Genomic DNA, 25,895 nt, shown 5'->3' on the forward strand with positions numbered 1-25,895 from the left:
ATTGCTGTCGTACCCGAGCGCCTGGCATTCTGCAACGTCTTTACCCTCCAGACAGCCTGGGAGCTAAGCCAGTGCTATGACTGCCATGGCCCCAGCTGGGGGCCTGAGGTCCCCAGAGGCTAAGGGAATTGGACAAGGCGTGCCACAGCTGGGAGTTTAACCCTGGTCTCCCAAGTCCTAGGCTAGAGCCCTCACGAATGGGCCACCCTTCCTGGTCTAGTTTTGGATCATCACCCAGCCTCACGCTACCCCCAGCCAAGCTTTGGCCCCTATTCCATACAGCCCAGCTGTGCCCTCATTCCCACTCCATCCCCCGGCCTCTAGCCCCAGCTCCCCCACATGCCCGCCTCCAGCCAAGCTCCTGAGAGGAGTGACGGTGAGGTAATAAGGGGCAGCGTGCACGGATTCCATTGCTAGTAAGGCAGGGCACGGACACAGCAGGAAAAGGTTGAGCACCGTTGTGCCAGAGACAAAGGGAGTACACACAGATGAGCTCAAGTGAGCAACAGGAATGGGAGCAGGACAGGTGCTAGGAGAGCAACTGAGGAAGACCTGGGGGTAGTGAAAAGGACCCAGTGTTTTCCTTGGGCTCACATGCGCCTGGTGACCCAGGATATGTAGGTCGGTATGAAGTCTGGTGACAAGGATGAGGAGAAGCTTAGACCTTCTGGGACCGAATTCCACCTACTATGTGAACTGGCTCTGGGGAACCCCTCACTAGCCACCCTTCTTCCCGCAGAGCAGTGCGGCCTGGACAGCTCTCCTGCTAGCATTAGCAGGGGACACAGTGCTTACCTGAAAGCTGATGGGAAGCCCAGTGGCTGAGTACCCAACTGGCACCACCAGAGCCGGGATGCCTGTGAAGTTTCCAAGCTGCACATATCTGCAAGAGAGAGGGGAAGAAAAAAGTCACCCATGTGCTCATCGCTGGGCTGGAGCCTGGCTCTTCAGAGAGGCAAAAACCAGACCATGTGCGAGCTCTCCTGCTGTAAAGCCAGTGCCCCCGTACCAACGGCTGCAGCCACTGCAGCGGGGCCTGGAGGAGTGGCGAGCTTGCCCAGAGTTTTCCAGACAGCCTGACCATGAACACATTTTACTGCCCAGCACAAAAGCCCAGTTCTCACCTCATGGTCTGGAGCATCGTTGGGACATCATTGCTCCCGGTCACGAGGTCAGAGTCGTGGATCCTTGGGGCAGTGCAAGCAGTGGCTGTGTGAGAGAAACACACATTCAGCAATCACCATCGCTTGCAGGGACAACCCAGCCCCCACTGGCTTGACTCCAGGCATGAGTTAGAGCAAAGTTCTTTGTGGTTGGCACGTCATCAGGAACAGCCACTTTCCCACTGGAACAGGAGTTTCTTAATCATGCACACGAGAGACCAGACTCCCACTCCCACCCTTTCAGCCCTGCTGAGCCAGCCCAGTTCAGCTGACAGCAGCGTTACAACACAAAGCAGGGGCCTGGGAAAGCCAGAGGAGCAAATTCAGAGTCATGTTCCCTTGGAGCTGGGGCAGAGCAAATTTAGGATGTTTGCCTGCAGGCAGCTATAAAAAATGTAACTCTGCCATTCAGCCTGGATCAAACATGAACCCTGGAAGCCAAGCGCACCACACACAGGTGCAAATTCCTGCCAAGAGTCTCACTGTGGGCCCCAGTAAAGCCCCTGTTCAGAGCAGATACCTGGGGTGAGGATACAGTTCACATTGGCAAAGATCTCTCGCAAAAACCTCATGCTCCGAGTCCTCTGCCGATTTGCCTGCCAAGAGAAGGAGATGGTAGCAGACCCCCAAGCTGGGACGTACCAAGGAGGCAGCAATTTACAGAATGGAGGCAATCCTTCAGCAGTGCCTCGCCACCAGTACTGTGGGCCACAGCATCCTTCCCTGATCCAGCTCCAGCACAGACTCATTGATCAGAGTCCGTTTAAGAGCATGGGGCAGATGACTCCTTGTCTGGACACCTCCAAGCTTGCATTGGTTCTTATGCTGGGTAATCACTCCCTGGCTCTCTATGCAGGGGCAGAGAGTGGGCCGTCTCCTCCCCACCACCCCATCGAACCTTCTCCATTGCCTGTCTCCTCCCCTCTCAACCCCACGCTCCTCACCTTAATGTAATCCCCTGCTGTGAACTGGGAAGCCAGAGCGAGGCTCAACCGAGTATCCAGATTCTGAAATACACAGAAACTCCAGGTGAAAGCCGACTCTTTCTACTCCCATGTGGGAGAAAGGGTAAAAAAGGGAGATGGGCTGAGCTCTCACCAGAGCCTGGAGCCCAAGACAGAGCCACCTTCCCACGGACCACAGCTCAAAACGCAACAGCGGTGTGGCTGGTGTGTTGCCCGACACGCTTCCAGAAAAGTCTGAGACGGTCCCAGATCCCACACACCTTTCCACTCATGCTGCTGTGACTGATGCAGTCAGCCTGAGACCAGTGAGGCTGAGGCGAACAACCCACAGCCCTACCCCTTACCATGTCCTTGAAATGGGTGTTGAAGTCGGGCTGCAGGAAATCCTTCATCTCGCTCAGAATGCACATCACGTGTGCCACCCGCACCTCCTCCATCTCCGGCAGGGACAGCTCGACCACGGAGGCCCCTACAGCCTGCAGGTGCTCGACAGCTGAGCACGACGCAGGAGGAGCAAAAGGCACACACTAGCCCCTGTGTTCAGGAGGCTACAAGACCAGCCCAAGCCCTAACCTCACATCAGACAGGGGGTCCACGATCGCCTTACAACAGGCTCTTTGCTCCTATGCTCGCACAGTGACCGGCGTTCCCTGAAAGCTGAGGGCTTGGGCAGCCATCTAGGAGAGATTCAGGTGCTGCCCCGCTGATTAGCCGAGCGCCCACAGCCGCCAGCATGCGTTTCTATGGCGGTGCACATCTGCACATGCCTTGGGGCACATAAGACGTATTTCTCCCCGACGGAAAACAATTAGAGGGTGCCCTGGCGGTAACACACCTGGACGCATCTAATTATAGAAAAAAAACTGCACAGCTGCTGTCCACCAGACAACGTCTATCACGTGACAGAGCGGGTCCAGGGTGAGTCTGCTCTTGGCTTTGCCACTGACTCGCTGCACTGTGGCAAAGCCACTTCTAGTTCAGTTACCCACCTTTGAAAAGGGCTTAGTAATGGGTCTCGCACTTTGCAAAGGGCTGCCAGGGCTGCTGGGACAAGCAATGCTAGACTAGGGAGAGGTTGCTATCAATGGCACTAGTGCTCATCCAAGGGACATTAAGAGTAGCTAGTGTAACATGGAGGTCAGAGATGAAAGCAACATGATGCTGTCAATGAGGGGGCACTGGGTGGTCCCATGTCTGTCAGGTATGGACACGGGTTCTACCCTTACTGTTTCTGACTCCTTTCAGCACTGTGACAATCCACTCAGCCTGGGCCTCAGTTTTGTCATCTGTAAAATGGGGGTAAGGGGACCTACCCACCTCTTTGGTGTGGGAACATTCAAATAGGAACTGGTATTTGTACAATGCTATGTAAGTGCTGAGCATTATTAAAACAACATCTGACCTGCTTTCCAACATGAAGCAGTGTAGGTGAGGCATGAGTCCCTCATGCATTCAGAATGCACCACAATGTGCATTTTAATTAACATACAGACTACTTTCCCCAAGTGTCTGAGAGCAAAAGACACCACCAGGCTACACACAAGGGAGCAAGTTTAAATCTGCTGTGGGAAAGATCCGAGTTTCCTGATCTCTGGGTAGCTAAAACTCAAACGTGATGCTACATTTAATTAAGCAAACACCCTCTTTGGTATTTTTAAAGGAACCTAGTCTAGTATCTTGGCAGCCACGTGCTGAATGCTAGACATGCCCAGCGGACTGCAAGGGGGAACGTGAATTAAAATTCACAAGGAGATGATGCAATATACTGTCACAATAGGAGCTGGGATTAGGTGAGATAAATGTACCCAGCACAACAACAAAACCTTTGGAGATCGATGAGCAGCTAAAATCTGAGGCATGGGGGATACAGATCCACAGACCATGGTGAGATCTCTCTTCTCATCCAAGTACTGACAGGTCCATCCTTGCTTGATTTCAGGGCTCTGACAAGATCCCCACAACTCCCCAGCTCATACACCTGCAGCACAGCTGATCTGGCTGCCGTCAGGAAAGCCCCGAGTAGTGGGTGGATGGGAGCAGGACTCGGGCCCACATCTACCCAGCAGAGCGCTAACCCTGGGCTAGCAGACAGGCATACCTAGAAAGGCTTTCAGAAGACAACTCTGTATGATCATATTGCAGGTGTGGCAGCGCACAGGCTGGCTTATCCAACAGCAAAGGAACCACCAGCCCAGAATGCCAGGCTCAATGGGAGCAAGGGGGCAGCACTGTCATTTGAACAATCCCAAACCTGCTTAGCTTTAAAGCTCCAGCAAAATCAGGGTCATTCAGGGCACAGGGCCACTGCCCTCAGGCAGGCAGGCAGGCAGGCAGCCAGCAGGGGCCAGGTTAGCCAAGGTTACAGTTCCAGGACTTGGACGTGAGCTATCACAGAACAAAGGCACCTCTTAGGTGAGAGACAAGAGAACGCGCTACAGGCCGAGATACGGACAGCTGCCCCCAGTGGCTTCACCACTCTTCCCCCTCCAAACTAACAAGGCTGGGCGCTCCTACAGGTCAGAGCCTCGGGGCCTTTGCAGCCTTTACCACATAGGGACCCGAGGGAGCAACTAACAGCAATGGAAAAACTCTTGCTCTACCTTTCTGGCAGACTGCCAATATTTCTGCATCACAGGCCTGAAAGAGAAGGCAGAAAAATAAATTAAACTAACGGCCTTTATCAGTCGCCATGCCCACTTCCCCCAGGCTGAGCCCTACACCAGCCTCCCCCGCCCACCCCCAAGCACCAAATTAAGGCCACATGTTCCTCTCCTCCTTGCAACACAGTCTGAGGCAGTAGAGCCAACACATCTCACAGCTCCAAGACTGCATAGCTCTGCACTAGCAGCTCTAGAGAAGCAGGAGGAAAATAGAGAGCCATGGGACAGCTAACATAGCACATGAAGCCTCCCTTGCGCCATCACACCCAGTAACAAACAGCCCCCCTCTGCCTGGCTAGGGCGGAAGGAATGTGACCCCAGCTCAGTCTTCAGCAGACAGGCAGTGGGTGAGGGGCAGAGCAGGCTGGAAAATGTAATTTCCACCCCATGAGAAATCCCAATATTTCAAGACTTGCTTTTGTCCCGAATTTGGATGAAAAATGGAAACACTGAATTGTTTTGCAGAACGACGCACGCTCACAAACGTCAGTTCAGACCCAAACCCTTCCTCTCCTAGGGTTGCTGTTTCCATAGCTGCAAACGCCAGGGCGGAAAAACAGTGATGTCAGGAAACAAAATGCAGCCTTGGGAAAGTAAAACGCTTCAACTCTAAGAATGTTTCCTTATGGAAATGTCAATGTCAACAGACTGTCTTCTCTTGAAAAAGATTTTTGTTGTGAAGTTTCTGACGCAGTTGGGAACAGGCCATAGCATTAAAGGCAGCAAGAAAGACCTCTGCAGTCTATCTTCAACTGGCAGGCTAGTGGAGGGGAAAACAGGCTATGTCTACACACTTCCTTAGCCTAGTATCAGAGAGGCGGCCATGTTAGTCTGTATCATCAAAAACAAAAAGTCCTGTGGCACCCTGTAGACTAACAGATATTTTGGAGTATAAGCTTTCGTGGGCAGAGACCCGATTTATCAAATGCATCTGATGAAGCGGGTCTTTGCCCATGAAAGTTTATGCTCTCAAATATGTTAGTCTATAAGGTGCCACAGGACTTCTTGTTGTTTTAGACTAAGAAAGTTGACCACAACTCCGCAATTCTACCTACACCAATTGTGTAGCTCAAATCAACATATCTGGGCTCGGCTAACTTCTCTGTTTATACAGGAGAAGGTCAACTATAGAGTTTCCCACTCCCCGTCAACCTTCCCTACTCCTCACGTCTTGACTGCGACCCTTGAGAAGTCGATTTTGCACATCCAGACAAGACAAGCAAAATCGAATCCTGGAAGACCAACCCTGAGCAGGTCAATCTTCCATGGTCGTGTAGATGAGGCCTGAGCTGGAGGAAGTCAGAGAGCTGACACACTGCACCATAAGAGAGAGACAACAGGCACCTTAAAAAAAGTCCAGTCCACTCCCAGTTTTATGCCCTGGAGGTCTGGAGCGAGGATCTCAGACAGGGATGGTTTTGGCTGCTGCAGCCCTGCAAGGGACAAATGAAAAGATGCAGGAACTAGGCACAGCGAGCTGTCAGACAGATCACTAGCATGGGGAGACCCAGGAGAGGCAGGCAGGACGAGAGGGCGGGAGAGAGAACAAGGCGCACTCACCATATGGGTATAGTGGATCCGGCCCAGCTAGGATGCTGTACGCAATGGCTGCATCTGTCACTGAGGTACACAGGGGCCCTGTCCAGAACAAATGAAATGGTCACAAACATGACTGGGGCGAGCAGGACACGCCCCCCTCCTATGCAAGGGCTCACAACGGCTGTGGGTGTTCACACAACAAGCCCAGTGAAGTCACAGTCCCGGAGCCAGAGGCCTCTTACCAAGGCCGACGGTGGAGTAGGAGAGGGGAAGGCAGCCGTGACCACTGATGCGCCCAAAGGTACCTTCAAGCAAGACACAGAGACAGAGGTCAGACAGAGGCACAAAGGAACAGTGGTAAGTGCAGACAGATCAGCACTGAGCAGCTCGGCTCCCACAGCTCAGTCTTTCTGAGGTAGCTCATTGGGGATCTGGGCTGTGGTTCAGACCTATCTTTGGAATTGACCTACAAAGGGACAAGGGTTCTTGTGTGCCTGGAGTGAGACCGCCCCAGTGCCATGGAGACAGTGGCTCTAGACAGGCTCCCCTCCTCTCCTCACAGGGGACATCCCAGACGATACAAGGGATGAGAGGCAAATAAGAGTGTCTATGGGTTAGGATCTGGTCCCCGCTAGAAGCCAGCGCTGATTACGGCACACGCAGTCAAGAGATGGACGAGCACAACAGTACGAAGTTCCATCCTGCTGTTCCTAGAGGGATCACAGCTGGGCTTCCTTCCGCACTCCACCCTCCAATGCAATTCTAAGTTAGGGGAGAGTTTACTCTACAGGAGGCACCAGTAGCACATGTGCTCAGGAAGAAGAATAAAGGGCAGGACTGCATGTTGGAAACCAAGCTCTGGCTCCCTGGGGAGCCTTTACAGAGCAGAAGTGACCACCCCCACACCCTTCCACTGGGGACCACCATCCTGTCAACAGCACAGGCTTAACTCTGAGCACCGACAGTCCCAGAGAGCTCAACGGGACACATGCTTCACTTTAACTGCATGCTTAGGGGTCAATGGGACTGAGGCCAATCCCACTGCCTTCCTGCTTCACAGTGCTACCTCCCCACTTCTGAGCAGGTCTGCCAGAACATACTGCCCCCTCCCACACCCTGAGAAAGGAGTACTAATTCACTGGGGTTTAACTAACCCAGGGCTCGCTGGGGCCCCGAACCTGAGAGACAGGCCTGGGGTGACCACATTATTCAAAACTAAGAATTCCGAGGGTGGGGAATATTTCTTCCTAAGCTGTAAATTGGTCCTGGGGCTCTGCAGATGTCAGGACAGAAGCAGATGGATTTACAACTGGGCAATTCCCCCCACTCTCTCTGTGCCCCTTAGTCCTCTCTTGCCTGGAGGGAGCTAAAAAAAAAAGGGGTAAACTTAACACAATGCACTTTCCAAACCCTTAGCAAGGTGGGGATCCACAGTGCCAGGTCAGAGATGCCTCTTGACCCAGGGCTCATGTGTGTCAACCTTCTCCTCTCCACTCTGCCTGCTAAAAACAAGTTCCCACTCTCCAGCTCAGGAGAGCAACTACTTAACTCGGTCCTTTAGCCAGGGCAAGTTTCTGGGTTAGAAGACAAGAGTGGCTGGAGTACAGAACACCCGATCATCAGCAACACTCAGGGCATACCAGCTAAGTAGGGAGCATCTCTACGTTGGGTGTGCCAGTGGTCAGTTTCACTTTAAGTTAAAAACCCTAAGACACACAAGTTTTTTACTTCCCTACCTACCATTTGAAGTCACAAGTCAAAGCTCAGTTCTCACCACTGATGGTTGCAGGCACCAGCTGAACTGGCACTACCACCCCAAACCTGCAGAGGGCTGGGGAACAGATTCACCTCAGGAGGGGATGGGTGGGAGGTCAGGGTATGGGGGAGAAGAAACCGTCCTCCCCATGGAAAGGTAGGATCCTCAGCCAGGTAAAGGGCGCAATACCTTTCAGCCCCACGACACCACAGAAGGAAGCAGGAATCCTCACAGAGCCACCTCCGTCAGTGCCAAGAGCCAGTGGGCAAAGACCTACAAAGAAACATGTATTTGCATGGGACCATAAAGACTGTTCACAGCCCTTCCCATACTGCCTCCCCAGCATCTGCAACAGGAAAGAGAGGGCGTGTCGTACACCGGACACTCCCAGCTCTACCAACGGCGATGCTCACCACCTTCCAAATCCCCCCAGAGAAGCCCAACGGCCACCAGCCACTTTTAGAATCATAGAACAATAGAGCTGGAAGAGACCCAAAAAAAAGCCATCAAGTCCAGCCCCCTGCCCCAAGCAGGACCAAACCCTTCAGATCAGCTCTGACAGGGCTTTGTCAAGGCAAGACTTAAACCCCTCCAGAGATGAAGACTCCACTACTTCCCTGGGTAGACCATTCCAGTGCTTCACCACCCTCCTAGTGAAAAAGTTTTTCCTAATGTTCAACCTGGACCTTTCCAACTGCAACTTGAGACCATTGTTCCGTGTTCTGCCATCCGTGACCACTATGAACAGCCTCTCTCCAGCCTCTTTGCAACCTCCCTTCAGTAAATTGAAGGCTACTATCAAGTCCTCCATCAGTTTTCTCTTCTGCAAACTAAACAGTCCCAATTCCCTCAACCTTTCTTCATAGGTCATATGGTCCAGCCCAATTATTTTGGTCACCCTCCTCTATACCCTCTCCAGTGTGTCCACATCCTTCCTATAACTGGGTGCCCCAGAACTGGACACAGTACTCCATATGCGGCTTCACCAAAGCCGAATAAAGAGAAATAATCACTTCTCTGGATCTACTGGCAACGCTCCTCTTGATGCAACATAATATGCCATTAGCCTTCTTGGCTACAGCGGCACACTATTGACTAATGCCCAGCTTCTCATCCACTACAACTCCCAGGTCCTTTTCTGCAGAAATACTACTAAGCCAGTCGGACTTCAGCCTGTAACAATGCTTGGGATTCTTCCAGCCCAAGTGCAGGACTCTGCACTTGTCCTTATTGAACCTCATCAGATTTCTTGTGGCCCAGTCTTCCAATGTGTCTAAGTCACTCTGGACCCTGTCCCTACCCTCCAGTGTATCTACCTCTCCCCCTAGCTTAGTGTCATCTGCAATCTAACCCCTCATCCAGGTCATTGATAAATGTGTTGAACAGAACAGGACCCAGAACCGAACCTTGGGGCACTCCACTAGAAACCAACCGCCATCCTGACATTGGGCCGCTGATCACTACCCGCTGGGCCCAACTTTCAAGCCAGCTTTCTATACATCTTACCGACCATTTATCCAATCCACATTCCTTAACTTGCTGACAAGAATATTGTGGGCGATCATATCAAAAGCTTTGCTTAAGTCCAGATAAATCACATCCATTGATTTTCCCCTATTCACAGAGCCACTTATCTCATTGTAGAAACTAACCAGATAGGTCAGGCATGATTTGTCCTTCATGAATCCATGCTGACTATTCCTGACCACTTTCCCCTCCTCCAAGTGCCTCAAAATGACTTCCTTGAGGAGCCCCTCCATGGATTTTTCCAGGGACTGATGTAAGACTGATCGGCCTATAGTTCCCTGGATCATCCTCCTTCCCTTTTTTAATGATGGGCACTACATGTGCCTTTTTCCAGACATCCGGGATCTCTCCTGATCTCCACGACTTTTCAAGGTAATGGCCAAGGGCTCATCAATGACATAAGCCAACTCCCTCAGAACCCTCAGATGAATTAGGTCCAGGCCCAAGGATTTACATACGTTTAGCTTTTTTAGATAGCTCCTAACTTGTTCTTTCCCCACTAAAGGCTCTGCACCTTCATCCCACAGTGCATCACTTATCGCATTAGTCTGGGAGGTGTCCTTGTCCGCAAAGACGAGGCAAAGAAAGCATTAAGTACTTCAGCTTTCCCTATATCATCTGTCACTGGGTTACCTACCTCATCCAGTAGGGGCTCCATGCCCTCTCTGATCACCTTCTTCTTGGTAACATGCCTGTACAAACTTTTCTTGTTATCCTTCACATTCCTCGCAAGTCACAATTCCAGTTGCGCTTTCATCTTCCTGATAACTGCCCTACATTCTCGAGCTATACATTTATATCCCTCCCTAGACATCTGTCACAGAATCACAGGGCTGGAAAGGACCTCAGGAGGTCATCTAGTCCAGCCTCCTGCTTCAAGCAGGATCAACTCCCACTAAGTCATCCCAGACAGGCCCTTGTCCAGCCGGGCACCACATTTGCCTTCTTCCAGCCATCCAGTATCTCCCCCGATCTCCAAGAGTCTTCAAGGATAATGACCAAAGGTTCGGCTATGACATCTGCCAATTCCCTCAGTATCCTGGGGTGCATTAAATCCAGACCCGTGGACTTGTGCACATCTAGTTTTTCTAGATAGCTCAGAACTTGTTCCTTCCCCACAGATGGCTGCCCTCCACCTTCCCATACTGCATTGTCTAGGACTGTCATGGGGAAGTTGACTTTGTCCGTGAAGACTGAGGCAAAAAAAGCATCGAGTACTTCAGCTTTTCCTGCATCTGTCACTAGGTTACCTCCCTCATCCAGTAATGGCCCCACACCTTCTCTGATAACCTGTTTATTGTGCACATGCCTGTATAAACAGTTCTTGTTACTCTTCACATCCCTTGCCAGCTGCAGTTCCAGTTGTGCTTTCGCTTTCCTGATTACTGCCCAGCATTCTCCAGCCGTATGTTTATACTCCTCCTTAGTCAACTGTCCACGTTTCCATTTCTTGTATGCATCCTTTTTGAACTTAAGCTGACTAAGGATTTCCCTGTTAAGCCAAGCTGGTTGCCTACCATGTTTGCATTTCTTACTATTCAGTGGGATTGTTTGTTCCTGTGCCTTCAGTAAGACTTCTTTAAAATACTGCCAGTTCTCTTCAACTCTTTTCCCCTTCATCTTCGTTTCCTAAGGGATCCTGCTCATCTGGTATCTCAGTCTGCTCTTCTGAAATCAAGGGTCTGTATGTTACTGCTCACCCTTCTTCCTTTCATCCGGATCCTGAAATCTACGATCTCATGGTCCCTGCAGCCCAGGTTCCCTCCCACTTCTATTTCTTCTACTAGTTCTTCCCTGTTTGTGAGCAACAGGTCAAGTTGCGCACGGCCCGTGGTCGGTTCCTTCAGCACTTGTACCAAGAAGTTATCCCCAACATTCTCCAAAAACTTCCTGGATTGTCTGTGTGCTGCTGTATTGGTCTCCCAACAAATGTCTGGATGATTGAAGTCTCCCATGAGAACCAGGACCTGTGATATGGAAGCTTCACTAAGCTGCCTGAAGAAAGCCTCATCTATCTCATCTCCCTGATCTGGTGGTCTACAACAGACACCAACTACATCACCACCTCTGTTACTTCCACCTCTAAGCTTAACCCAGAGACACTCAACTGGATTTTCTCCTTCCTCATACTGGAGCTCTGAGCAGTCATACTGCTCCCTCACATAGAGCACAACTCCTCCTCCTTTTCTGCCCTCTGTCCTTCCTAAACAATTTATATCCTTCCATGACCGTGCTCCAGTCATGTCTGTCCAAGTTTCCACTTTTTGTAAGCTCCCTTTTTGTGCCTAAGTTTTCCAAGGATTTCCCCAGTGAGCCAGTCTGGTCTCCTACCATATTTACTTCTCTTGCTGCGCATCGGGACGGTTTCTTCCTGCACCTTCAATAGGGCTTCCTTAAAATACTGCCAGTTTTCCTGGACTCCTTTTCCCTTCATGGTAGAATCCCAGGGGATTCTGCCCATTATTTCCTCAAGGAGTCAAAGTTTGCTTTTCTGAAGTCCAAGGTGTGTAATTTGCTGCTCTCTTTCCTTCCTTTGGTCAGGATCCTGAAACCTACCATCTCATGATCACTGCTTCCCAGGTTGTCACCCACCTCTACCTTCCCTATTAGTTCCTCCCTGTTTGTAAGCAGCAAGTTGAGCCGCACGTGACCTCTGGTCGGGTCATTCAGCACTTGTACCAAGAAGTGATCCCCAGCATTGTCCAGAAACTTCCTGGACTGCTTGTGTACCGCCGTATTGGTCTCCCAACAGTTGTCAGGGTAATTAAAGTCCCCCATGATAATGAGAGCCTGTGATCTGGAAACTTCTCTCAATTGTTCAAAAAAAGCCTCATCTACTTCATCATCCTGATTTGACGGCCTGTAGCAGACACCAACCACCACATCTCCAGTGCTGCCTACACCACTAAGCTTGACCTATGGATTCTCAACAGGCTTTTCTCCCTCTATGTACTGGAGTTCCAAGCAACCATAGTGCTCTCTTACATACAGTGCAACTCCTCCACCTTTTCTCCCTTGTCTGTTCTTCCTGAACAGTTTATACCCTTTCATGGAAGTGCTCCAGTCATGCGAGTCATCCCACCAAGTCTCTGTTATCCCAACCAAGTCACAGTTCTTGGACTGGGCCAGGGCTTCTAATTCCTCCTGCTTGTTACCGAGGCTTTGGGCATTGGTGTACAAACACCTTAGATAACCAGTTGATCTCCCCGCCCTCTCTACTCAAACCAGGGGTCCGCTTCTGTTGTACATTTAACACCAGGAAAAGCACTCCATGGAAAGGTTATTTCCTTCAGCTGGCTAATCTGTGATCCCAGGCCCCTCCCCCGATGGATTCTGCTCAAAACACCCGGAGGCATTTATCTCTGGCCAGCCTCTCTCAGAACTCCCGCCATGCCCCAGAAACTTTCCAGAAGGCTCCGTCAGCTCCTGAAGTGGCCCCTTCCCCGGCTGGGTTCAGCCCACCTCACCTGCCGCCACAGCAGCTGCTGATCCACTGGAGCTGCCGCCAGTGAAGTGCTGGGGGTTGTACGGGTTCCTTGGGGTGCCATGGAATCTGGAGATTAAAGGAGAGTGCGGACTTTCACAGCGGTCAGACTCCCCTCAGGGAGGGAGAGGATCTAGCAATCATGACTCAAGTAGCCTAGCGTTCCCCACCGGGCACCCTGTGCTGCTCGCTAGGCACCTTGCGGCCTTGAGTCGCACTCCCTACCCTGCAGGCACTCAGACCTTGCCAGGGCGCAGATGTCTCATTGCCCCTGTGCAAGTGACACGTGAGAACGTTCAACAGCTGAGCTGCATCACTGAGGGGTTTTTAAATTGAACTGGCTGCTAAAAAAATGGGGTAAGGGAACAGGGAGGAGAAGGGACTTGCTTACCTGTTGGGGTTACAGCCAGTGACTCCAATTCCTAACTCATGCATGTTTGAGACCCCAATAATGATCGCTCCAGCCTCCCGCATCTTCCTGGTCACCGTAGCATCTTCAGTCTCTGGCTCTGTCCCAAGGTACACTGTTCCCGATCGGTAGTGATAAGGCACCTTAGGAAGAAACAGAAGAGTGCCGTAGGTGTACTGAACATACATGATCCAGGAACTGCTCCACAGCAGCAGGAGAGGGTTCTCTGAGGAATCACTGCACATCTGTTCCCGAGACACAAGGCGCTATGGTGAACTCAGAGCTAGCCAAGCACAATAGCTGCTTTTAGCCTCACAGTTCAGGCAGGGTCCTCGCTTTTTTGCGCTGGGGTTCTCTATGGAGGCTACTTGGAATCAGAGAACCTAAAATCAAATGGTTAATGTTTCCCCTAACTGCTCTGTACAGGGGATGAGTATCAGGATTGGGACAGCACTAAGACAGGTAACAATGACCCATGTCTGCATGAGGCTTGGAGATCTTTGGATGGAAAACGCTTACAAAAATATCCATATTAACTCCAAACTGCTGGCCACGTGGCAAACAGTGACTCTTTTGTGCCACTCCATTCTCCAGATTCATCTATTAGAAGGGGCTGCAGGTTTCAGAAACCTAAACTGGTACTTAGGCACCCAAATAACCGATCTCATTTTTGGATGATGAGGATGAGAATGAACAGAACAGAACACAGTATACTTTGTTATCCAGAAGTGTCGGAAAATGGGGGATTCCAGTTAATCAAATTTTCCGGTTAACAGAGAGGTATACTTATTGGTCACAAATGTTCACTTACAACAGGTAGGTGGCAATTCGAACCTGTACAGTTGCATTCTTGCACAACGCCATGTAAGTTAAATTTTGCATAACTCAGGAAGCCAGGAAACTGACCAGCACAGTGGTGCCAGTCCACAGCTCACAGAGGAGGGGAAACTGACCAGCACTACTGCACTGGTCAGTTTCCCTGCTCCTCTGAGTCCAGGGAGCTGGTGCCTGGCTCTGGGCTGCCAGCCATGCAGAGGAGCCAGGAAACTAACCAGATCTACTGTGCTGGTCAGTTTCCCAGCTCCCCTGAATGGCCAGCAGCCCAGAGCCAGGCACCAGCTCCCTGCTGTTCACTCGCAGTAACCCAAGATAAGCACAACTCAGGTGTGCATATGTCAGGGTTCTATGGTACATGTAACTATATTCTGCTTTCACACATACAGAATCAATGTCCAATCCCAGAGATATAAAAATGCCTTTGATCTCTCTACTCTGACCTCTGTAGGAGCTATACTTGACATTTTCTCTTGCTGCTAGTTAAATGTGCTGTTTATTGCCCCATAAGTTAACCTTTATACACTAAGCACTACAACCGGAAATGCGTTCCAGATGATTTTAGTAATTTTATCCAGTTAATAAAGAAAAAAAAACATATACCGTCTTTCATGAAAATTTCCAGTTAACTGAGAATTCTGGCTACTAAAGGTACACATAAAGCATATATTGTACAGCTGCAGCTCCCACAGATATGGTTATAATTCAGTGACACGTATAGAAAACGCCATCAAATTTCTGACACAGCTGACAAGAGAAATTAATGGCAACCATTACTAGGACACAGGCAGAAAACTGGGTAGGATTTATGAAAGCATTCACTGTTTTTCTAACTGAAATTCAAGGTTTCAGTCCATAAGAAATTTCGGTATTTTCATTTTGCAAATTTGCTTTGGTTATTACTTAGAACAAAAAGCAAAACTTTGGAATGCAAGAAACTTCAGTAAAGATATCTGAAAATTTCCACTTCAGCATCAGGGAAATGGTGTTCCCAAAAAGAATGGGAAATTGACATTTTCGTCAATTTCACACATAGCTACAGAATGCCAGTTTCACTCAGCTGCCACCTGGGCTGCTGTTGTGAAACCAAGAGCCTTCCAAGTTCCCAGAGACCTAGCTCTGACTGGGGCTGCAGACTCCCTGCCAGAACCGCGGACTTTGGAACCCTGGGAGGTTTCCAATGGGAACTTACTTTTGTTCTGGCAAAACATTATGCTTTAGCAAATTGACATTTTCGAACTAACTCTCATCCTAATGACTCCACTCCTTCGGATGTCAGCAGTAAGACTCCAATGACCAGAGTTTGGCCAACACTGAGAACTTTTGGCAATCCAACTCTAGGGGTAAGTTACTGAATCTCAGCTTTGTCAGAATGAGCAGCGTCTCTTTTTCACCTCCAGTACCCTGCTACCTTCTGGGTTTCATGAGTTAAGTGCTGTTAGAAGTTTCATACACCAGATGCGAGAAACTTTTCCTAAGTTCATATTCCAGGATTAGTCTTACAGTTTTAACCTTGCTATTGTAACAGCCTATTCTAGTCTTATTCCTATAATGCCCACACCTTTTTTCAAATATCTCACTGAGATGCCTGCCTTAAAAAACAACCCATGGCAGTGAACTACATAGGCCAATCACTTCTTTTTAAAGTAACATATTTCATTTTGTGCATTTTAAGGTGAACTGCTTTTAAGTGTCCCTCAGCTGAAGGATGCACACGTGTTTATAACCTCACACAATGAAATGCCCACACAAAGGGAACTCACAACTTTCATCTCTTCTTTCAAGCAGACTGGGATTCCATCCAGGAGAGAAAGGGGGCATTTGTTCCTGTAACGAGTAGTGGAGGCTTCCGCCATCTGGAGAGAGAGATATTTTTATCTTAGTTGGAGAATGGGATATAACCAAGAAGATGGGTATGATCAAACTGCAAACTAAGTGGGGACATCTAATGAAATTAATGGGCAGCAGGTTTAAAAGAAATAAAGGAAATTCTTCTCCACACAGTGCACAGTTGACTTGTGGTACTCCTTGCCAGAGGAGGCTGTGAAGGCTAGAACTATAAACAGGGTTTTAAAAAAAGAAAGCGAGATTAATTCATGGAGGATGGGTAAGGAATGGTGTCCCTCGCCTCTGTTTGTCAGAAGCTGGAGATGGATGGCAGGAGAAAAATCCTTAACCTGTGGAGATCTTCCCACAATGGGCCCAGAAGCCCCTCCATCAGGGCTGAGAGGAGAGAAGTAACAGCTGTTGATCAATTATATCAAGGTCATGGGACAAAAGGAGCCACGGGGTGGGGAGAATACTACGGAAGCCACAGAGGAACTGAAAGTGCTGAAATATTAGTTTGCCTCCAGAGTAAGTGAAATCGAGTCATTTCTGGCCCTCTGTCAGGGCGGGAATGTGGAAAACGGGAGAAGGATGAAATATGCACCCTTCATTTCAGCACTCATAAACCCGGATCTGAGAAAAGGTATACAGCCCATCAGAGCAAGAGCCTCTTAAGAGTACCTCATACCCTCTTCTGTAGGGAAAACGCGCACACTCTCGTGATCACTGGATGCTAGGGATAAAGGAGCCCACCCCCACCAAAGGCAGACATACCCTCTGTATCTGCACCCGGTCCCACTCCACAATTGCTCGGAGAGGGGGGCTGGATTTCTCACAGTCTTCCAGTGAAGAGATGATGTTGTTAGCAACCTGTGTGGGTGTCAATTCCCCAGACCTAGAAAACACAGAAGAGTTCAGAGATCCTGTTATGATTCCCACCAGAGACACTGAATTTCTGTTTTCCTGGAAAGTGCTTGACCTCCACCCTGCCCCTAACTCCATCCCTTTCCCCAAGCCCCATCTTCTACCTCTCCCTGTCCTCTCTCCTGCCCTACCCCCAGTGCCTCCTGCATGCTGCTGAACAGCTGATCATGGTGGGCAGAGGAGAAGCTGATCAGCCAGGCCCGGCTGAGCACACAGTGTATTTTCCCCTGGGTGCTCCAGCCACGGCGAATGCACAAATCGGCACCCACAAGTCCCACCTTCCCTCCCCATGGGACTTTCTCTGCTTCCCGTATGTTGTTCTGGAGGAAACCACCCTCTGGCATGAAGGTGTCATGCCATCATCCTTTGTGCTGAGAATCAGAGAGGAATCAATCAATCCAGAGCCGATTAGTGATACTCCCTGGACAGCCAGTGCTACTGAGCAATATGAAGTGCTTCCTTCCCCACTAGTGGTTGTCTCCGGAGCACTGCTTACCCCAGAGAGTGAGACAGGAACTGGAAACCCTCTCTGGAGCCTGGGAACACCAGGATAAACCAGAATGTTGTAGACAACAGAGCTACAGGCAAAACTCTTTTCTTGGCTGTGGAATTCCCTTTGTCCAGGGAGCAGGGTGACTTGAGAGCACAATATGAAAGCCTTCATGGAGCATCCCGGCAAGCAGGCTTGCTAACCCAGTGAGGAGGGCTTTAAACTAGGTTTGCTGGGGGATGGTGACCTAGCTCCCAAGGTAAGTGGGATACCAGGAGAAAACACAAGGAGGAGGGTGCGACAGGGGAGGCCTCCTCATTCACACTGAGAAAGTAGAGCAGTTCACTAGTTATCTTTGGTGCCTGTAGACAAACATAAGCAGCCTGGGAAACAACCAGGAAGAACTGGGGGTCCTGGCACAGTCAAGGAACTATCCTGTGATTGGAATAACAGGATAGGGTAACTCACATGACTAGATGATCACAGATGAGTATAAACTGTTCAGGAAGGACAGGCAAGGAAGAAAAGCTGGAGGAGTTGCAGCACTGTGTGGTAGAGAGCAATATGGTTGCTCAGAACTCCACTATGAAAGGGGAGAGAAACCTAGTGAGAATCTTTGGGTTAAGTTTAGAAGCAAGAGCAACAACAGTGATGTCACTGGGGTGGGGTGCAAGTGGGTCTGCTGTAGGACACCAGACCAGGAGGCTGACAAAGCTTTTTTCAAACAACAAACAGAAATTTCTAGATCACAGGCCCTGGTTTTCACAGGGGACTTCAATCACTCAGACATCTGCTGGGAGACCAACAGAGCAGCACAAAGACGATCCAGGAAGTTTTTGGAGAGTGCTGGACAACTTCCTGACGCAAGTGCCAAAGGAACCAAGCAAGGGCCATGCTAAGCTCAACCTGCTGCTCACAAACAGGGAGGGCTTGCTAGGGGAAGTAGATGTGGGTGGCAACCTGGGCAGCAGTGATCATGAGATGGTTGAGTTCAGGATCCTGACCAAAGGTAGAAAAGAGAACAGCAGAATATGGACCCTGGACTTCAGAAAAGCAGACTGTGACTCCCTCAGGAAACTGATGGGCAGAGTCCTCTGGGAGGCTATCGTGAAGGAAATGGAGTCCAGGAGAACTGGCTGTATTTTAAAGAAGCCTTATTGAGGCTGCAGGAGAAAAATCCAAAAGCCCTGGCTGGGATGATTTAGGGAATGTCTACACTGGTCACTTAGAGCTGAAAAAGTCCCTTTTGTACAAAACCTATGGGAGCGTCTACACTTGACAATGTTTTTTTTTTTTTGGTGCCGTGAAAGAAGCTTCACTGTAAAAAGAAAAACAACTCCAACAGAGGCATACAGCTCTTACCAATGACGTTTTCTTGGTGACATGCAAGTGAAGACACATGCTTGCTCTGTTGGAGATCTAGCCTCCACAGGATCTCTCACATGCCTAGGTGATCACTCCAGCTGGCAACTCTGCTCCTCTGACAGAAGCCAAAAAAACATTCAACCTCATCCCCATAAAGCCCCAGGATCTTGGAAACACCCCTTCATATTTTCTTGGTAAATGCTTGCTTATCTGGCCAGGTGACAATGCCTGCTCCATGTAGCAAATGATCCTCTGCTTGCAGCAATGCTGAGTGACTGGAGCTGATCAACACGTGGAGGGGGGCAGGCAGGATCAGCCCCCCCTTCCTAAGAGACCTATCGTCAAAATGGGAAAAGCTGCACAGTGGGATACGCTGCTCTCATCAGTGATGGAAGTGCTGCAAATCTATACACTCTCTGATACATGTCAAAGTGAGTACAGGTGCCTTCCCAGCCTCTACTACTCACCAGTGCTTTTTTTTTTGGACCTGTTTACCATCACCAGCGATAGTGACAGCACAAAAACCTCCGTAAGAGTAGGCACGGCCTTAACTGGGGTTGGCTCTGCTTTGAGCAGGAGATTAAACTAAAGGACCACCTGAGGTCTCCTCCAACCCTAATCTTCTACAAATCTGTGAGAAGTCAACTTTTGTGCAGGTCTCCCACTGACAATGAGGGCTGCAAACAACCTCACCACATCACTTTCATAAACCACCCCAAAAAGGAGCCGTCTAAAAGTCAATATCCTGGGGAGGGGGAGACACTGCAGTAACACTGCCAAGAATTCTGCTTCATAGATACCAGGTTGATGTTTGGAGATGCACAGAGATGTTATGTATATGAGCACACAGGCAAACACACGCCTCCTACTAGCTGTGGGGTTGCCCCGCTCCCCTTTCCATTTGTTCTGACAGTGCAACGTGTGTGCATGACCCATGGCCAGGAAAGGGTTAAGCATCCTGCAAAATAAAAGGACTCAAATTCTACCATTAGGGACATACAGCTAGTTAAAGGGTATATTTTTGTGTATTTGCATGTATACTGTTAAGAAGTTAAAAATATAATCAAATGGGTTCTGTCTATACTGTATTCATCTCTTTGCAATGTAGAGGAAATCATCTTTGAAAGATGGGCAATGGGACCATGATCTTAATGTAATCCATATAGCTAATTACCAATGTTGCTTCAGAGAGTGTCTATCTGAAAGTCTCCATGATTGTCTGTTGTTCGTGCAGCACTAAAAGGTGAAAAAGCACCTTGAAAAGTGTATTCAAACCCCTTAGGGCCTGATCCTCTCTATCTCAGATCTGCTTGACGCTTTATCAGGGAAAGCCAAAAGTCGCAATTTGAGATCTCCAGGCCCATGTAGATCCCACCCTGAAATATGGACGCTGGACAAGGAACACTGGCCTAATTATGCAAACACTAATTTGCATCTACAAAGCTGATCATCATCTCAGCTATGAACCTGATCTCAGAACTGTACTGTCTGTACATTGATCTTTTAATCAGTACTCTTCTTTTTTAAAATAAATGTTAATTAATAAATACATGCTAATAGCCAGTTCTTGGAGTAAAAACTGCATTATTCGTTAATTTGGGAGGTAGGGCAACCAATCCTTTGGGGGATAGTAGAATTTTATTTGACTTGAGTGTCTGAGTGAAAGCCTAATGATGGGCTGCTTTAAGGGAACTGTGTAGGCTGCTTCTGGATAATCAGGAAGGTATTATAGAAGCTCTTTGTGCTGGCTTTGTAAATCTTAATAACTGACTAACTACCAGATTTGGAGAGTGGTTTCTCTATTCCTTGCAGTTTGGCCCTAATTGAGTAACCTCCACTGGCTCCCCTGGAGCCCCAGTCACAGTGTTAGTATCAGAGGTGGACCTGAGGCATACAGCTTCTAAAATTCTGGTGAAGATTTTGCTCACTGCTTCTTTTAGCCATTTTGTTTCTGCACGGACCAGGAACAAAAGCCACTAAGGCCATGGAGTGCTCTGGCAACCTCTGGTCTGTTCACACTCATTGGGTGGAAAGGTCTCAAACAGAGAAGGCCACCAGCGGGGAGACTCAGAGGAGGTTCTTCAGGAACCACAAGGCTCTGTGCTGTGGTCACCTTCCAGCCGCCCACTCAACAACTGGATGCACTCCCCAGCAGTTGGGGAAAAGTGATGCAAGGACGCTTCCCCTACTTTCCTACATCTCTGAAAAGGCCTCAGACAAACCAGAGTGTTAGGGAGTCAGACACAGGTCACCTACCTAGCAGCACAATGCGAAAGGTTGGAAATCCTGGAAAAGTGAAAAAACCGAGAAAGAGGATTTATGCAGAAGATTAGCATGAAGAACTAGAAGTAATGGGATGTAGCTAGGAGGAGATATAGTTAGGCCAAATTTAGGAAGAGAGTTTCCAAACAAAGATCCATTAGGTACAGGGAACCCTATTAAGCCATAGAGGGGGAAAAATAAGATACACTAATATTCTAGGTCCTTCCACCAATCACTTAATCTCACCTACCTGTAGCAGTTCAGATAGTCCTGGATCCCTTTAAAACAGAACCCAGTGCTGGCTGGCTGAGACCTGCAAAGAGAGAAATAAAAAAGATGGTCAGCAGTCAAGACTTGAGACTCAATGCCAACAAGAGTGCGATGAGGTGCTAACCAGAAAAGCAACATCTAGTACTTTGGATTCCAGTGTTACAACCAGAATCCCTTTCCCACCCAGAAAATCCTCCTTGCCAAAAATCCAACTAACACCTTTGGAGGTGGTCTTTAGCTGTCAGAAATCCCACCATACATAATAGTATAATACCCAAAAATGCCGAAGTGACTTGGAGACAGTCGTGGAATTGAGACTTTCAAGTTATTTAGGGGCATTTGAATATTTTTCCCTATGCTTTTTAAATATGAAACCTGAGCACACCAGACAGGCATGCATTAGAACTAACAGCAACTGAAATCCACAGTTTGTAACAAAATTTGAAAAGTTACTACTATTATCATTATTTATATATGCTAGACATGTTAGAAACTACAACAGCCCTCTTCTTTCCCCCTGAACCTCGCACTCAAACACATCACAAAGAACAAGTCAACATGCATGCTATAAAGCCTAAAAGGGACCTAATCTACTGCTCTCTGTATTTGCTGGTGCGTCATATGTTTCAAAATAGAGACAGATGTACAAATCAGTTAAAACAGGTCAACTGGCAAGACCAACCAATCTGCATTATATATATATGTTCTAAGTACAGATAAAGCTTTCCTAAGCATGTGAGTGATTAATACACCCTTGCCTGTAAACATGTTAGCTATTAAAGCTGAATTACATGCTCTTTAAAAATGTGTCAGAACCTAAAGTGAACCAGTTCAAAACATCTTTTAGAAACACATTTCACTGGTCACTGTCATGCAGTATACTTGGTAGGGAAAGACAGACAGTAGCCCAGAGTAGAGCTTAGAATTGACTGTGAGCAAGCAGCATATTTTTAAAGTTGCTATAACTGATTTAAAACCCATTAAGTACCTAACATGAACCGCATTTAATTCAAAACAACCTTTCCCTGCCCAGTCTAGACAAAGGTTAATGAAGCAGGAGAGCTTTTGGGATGAGAAGGTGCCAAGATAGCTTGGGGAGATAGTGAGTAAGGCCACAAAGTGAAAAAGTAGAGAAAGCAAAGGCTGCTGCATATTAGAGTTCAGAAAACACCCAGGAGGAAAGATTCCTTATAACTTGTGCCATTCTTTAGGGCATATAGAAATTTATTCACTTTATTTTGAAAAACCTAATTTTGTCCCACCTACTGCCTATGATATAATGACTCAACACTGCACTAACACACAACCTCCCTACTTGCAGATCATGCTGACCTTGTCTCCATCAACTGCTTAAGAATTTCCAAGGTGCTTTTTGTGTCAGGATTTTCCTTTCTTCCTTCAACAGCAACCTCTGGCAGAAACGTGGGGTATTCCCAGATATCCAGATAGCGCATGAGAGTGAAATTATTCATCCTGCAAGACAGAAAGAAGGTCACTGCTTGAGCTTCTAGGCCCCACCCTAATGTTTTCATTCAAAAAACATGTTGTTAAACAGAAAACACTCCTGAAACACTCTCCTTTTCAACACTGTGCTTCTCCCAGCCCAGTTCTGCAGAACTACTGGAAGACAATTCTCTCCTTGTGCCACCATGTTGGTCTGCAGAGTTGGAGTGGAAGGATCACCAAGTTATTCATTAATTTGTACATTCCAAGGGCAGAAGGGATCACTGTGATCACTTACACATCTCACCTCCTATATCGCACAAGACTTAGAGCTTCCCCCAAATAATTCCTAGAGCAGCTCTTTTATGTGTCCTCTGCAACGCATAGATCACCATCATGGATTGAGGCCCATACCATTTTATTGTTATTGGGAAGAAAGATCCCAGGAAGAAACCAATGTTATTTAGAAAATACCACCACCAGTGATCAGAGCACTCCTCTGCACTCTTAGTGGAGCACAGTGTGATGACAAGGCTGGTCTTCAACATCTATGCCTATCTGCCGCTGACGACTTCACTGAAACTCATTGAAAGCTTTAACTATCACTGCAAAGTTCTACTCAGCTGAGAAGGGGTTGGGTTTTTTTTTTCTTTCTAGGTTGACTATAATAATTTTTCGTTCCAGTGACCACTGTACTGGGACCAAGATAGCCAGCCAGCTCCAGAGCCTCTGCACAATAGTTCTGACCACTCTGTTAATGGCTCTGGGAAAAATACCACATTACACAGATTTTTACAGAAACCTCAGCTTTGTTAGCAGTGCAAGATTGTAGAGAGAAGATGTGGAACATGCTCTTACCTCAATAAAAATGGCATTACACAAAACTGTCCAAATGCCTGGGTGGAAAAAAAAAAAAAAGAGGACAGGATGAAAACCAGCCTTTCCCCTCTGCCACCCACAACTGGAACTCTATGCCATAATGAAACTATAACACAAGACAAGGATATGAGAATCCCATTCATGCATTCCTGAGAGGGATACTGTTAGGTCATAGATTTGGCCCACATTAACAGAGTCCTCAAAATTCATGATATATGTTCCTTCCGTTCCCTAGCCAAAACACATCAATACCCACCCTTCATGGAGAGAGGCAAAACTCTAAAAGCCACACGCTGACAGACAACAAGGAAAAAGTTATATCTGTCACAAGAAATCCACAGATTCCATTGACAGTTCTTGCAGCTTTCTGCAAAAAAAATACCAAACTGAATAAAAGATTTAAGTTTCTGGTTTATAGAATTCATTGCGAAGAGCTTTCATGATGCCATTAATACCCTGTTGCCATAATACACGTGATCCTGCTCTTGCTTTCTCAACCTTATCATCCCCAAAGTGTTAGACATGTAAACAACCCACCAAAGAATCCAAATATTTGAACTCTAGCTTTGTTTTCCCTTTATGCAAATATTAATAATTCCAGACATTATGCATGCACTGTTAAATCAGAACAGAACAAGATCATGCTTAAAAATTACTGACAGAATTCATGGTATGGAAAATATGTTGAAGATTTCTGCAGGTGTCTCATGTTCATGCACTTAAACAGATAGAATAGACTACATCAGTAATTTGTATTTATGTAGCTCCTTTCTTCTGAGATCTCAACGTGGCATACAAACGTAAACACAGATTAAACCCCTAAGATAGCTCTGTGAGGTTTGGAAATATTGTCATTCCCATTTCACACATGGGGAAACTGAAGCAGAAAGGGGCTATGTGATCAGCCCAAGGGCACAACAGTGAGTCAACAGCAATGCTGGGAAGAGAATTCTGCTTCCCAATCCTGGGTTTAGCCATAAAGACAGCTCCATTAATAAAAAAGGACACATTCCCAGTAGCTAGTTTTTCCCGTCTAGGAACAAGCCACACAATTAAATGGGGGAGAAGAGAGACGTAATTTATGAAGTCCCATAATTTAAATGGCTCTTTGTTCACAGTAACAGAAAGGTAGCCATGTTAATCTGCATTCTAACAAAACTAGCAGTCCGGTAGTATTTTAAAGGCCAACAAAATATTATTGTAATTATTTTGATAATCTTTAAAGTGCTACATGACTGTTGGTTTGTTTTCTTTGTACATAGCTTTAAAAAAGAAAAGTGCTACACCAAAAGTAAAAACATTTTTAAAAAGACCCCTATTTTTGAGCAGATGGAACAGCAAATATGTGTTATCTGGTCACATGCAAAGGTCACCTCAAACTGGGGGTCAGTCACTTATTCCTATCAGTACCCTGCTGTGCACAAATCACATGGTAGCATCAGGATCAGAAGCAGAGAGAGACACCACAGCTAGAGAAGCAGAAATAAAACAATGGACCAAGAAGAGCTTAAAAATTCTCAGGAACTGGCAAGGTGAGATTTCACTGTCTGGATGGTGGAGTCTCACACTCATTTGCTGGCAGGAAAGTTGTAAGCAGCTGGAACGTCATGATTCCTCCAGTGAAAAGGGTTTTTATCCTTGTTCTCAGCTGCAGGCATTCCAGAACAACTTGAGAATGTATTGTAAACAAAATTTCTCAGTCATGGGGCCCTAGAAAGGCCTATCTCCACAATGAGTTCTACTTAAAGTGCCCCACCATTGTAGTAATGTAGATCATCCATGGGTATTTTAAATAACCATGTCCTCTAAACCAGTGATCCTTAAACTATGTTCCACGGAACATCAGCGTTCCATGAACAACTTGCAGGTGTGCCACAAGCGTCTGACACTTTTTTGATATCATGCACTTTTTGTTATTAAAACCAGATAAAAATGTAACTTCATTGCTATGGTACCTGATTAAATTACTTCATTTTGGTTTTGTTGTGCCTGTTTTTTGGACTGCCCACAAGTTCTTTTAAAGAAAATTTTCATAGGTGCTCCATATAAAAATATTGTGTGGTGTTCCATGCTCCCAAAAAGCTTATGAAACACTGTT

The 25,895-nt window shown here is 47.6% G+C and overlaps 1 protein-coding gene across 1 annotated transcript in view; it reads right to left on the reverse strand.

The window, feature by feature from the left end:
* LOC142016206 (uncharacterized) overlaps positions 1-25,895 on the reverse strand; it is a 31,401-nt gene that overhangs the window by 3,356 nt on the left and 2,150 nt on the right. Inside the window, exons 3-19 of the mRNA XM_075000542.1 lie at positions 23,777-23,814; positions 22,808-22,948; positions 21,456-21,518; positions 16,939-17,059; positions 16,101-16,193; positions 13,486-13,646; positions 13,078-13,163; positions 8,273-8,356; positions 6,570-6,632; positions 6,349-6,426; positions 6,133-6,221; positions 4,729-4,765; positions 2,473-2,621; positions 2,108-2,170; positions 1,684-1,759; positions 1,125-1,209; positions 796-883 (exon numbers count right to left, since the gene is read on the reverse strand). Coding sequence (XP_074856643.1) covers positions 796-883; positions 1,125-1,209; positions 1,684-1,759; positions 2,108-2,170; positions 2,473-2,621; positions 4,729-4,765; positions 6,133-6,221; positions 6,349-6,426; positions 6,570-6,632; positions 8,273-8,356; positions 13,078-13,163; positions 13,486-13,646; positions 16,101-16,193; positions 16,939-17,059; positions 21,456-21,518; positions 22,808-22,948; positions 23,777-23,814 — 1,515 coding nt within the window. The remainder of the gene's footprint in view (positions 1-795; positions 884-1,124; positions 1,210-1,683; positions 1,760-2,107; positions 2,171-2,472; positions 2,622-4,728; positions 4,766-6,132; positions 6,222-6,348; positions 6,427-6,569; positions 6,633-8,272; positions 8,357-13,077; positions 13,164-13,485; positions 13,647-16,100; positions 16,194-16,938; positions 17,060-21,455; positions 21,519-22,807; positions 22,949-23,776; positions 23,815-25,895) is intronic.

Source organism: Carettochelys insculpta, chromosome 1 (assembly GCF_033958435.1).
Source record: "Carettochelys insculpta isolate YL-2023 chromosome 1, ASM3395843v1, whole genome shotgun sequence".
Classification (NCBI taxonomy): Eukaryota; Metazoa; Chordata; order Testudines; family Carettochelyidae; genus Carettochelys; species Carettochelys insculpta.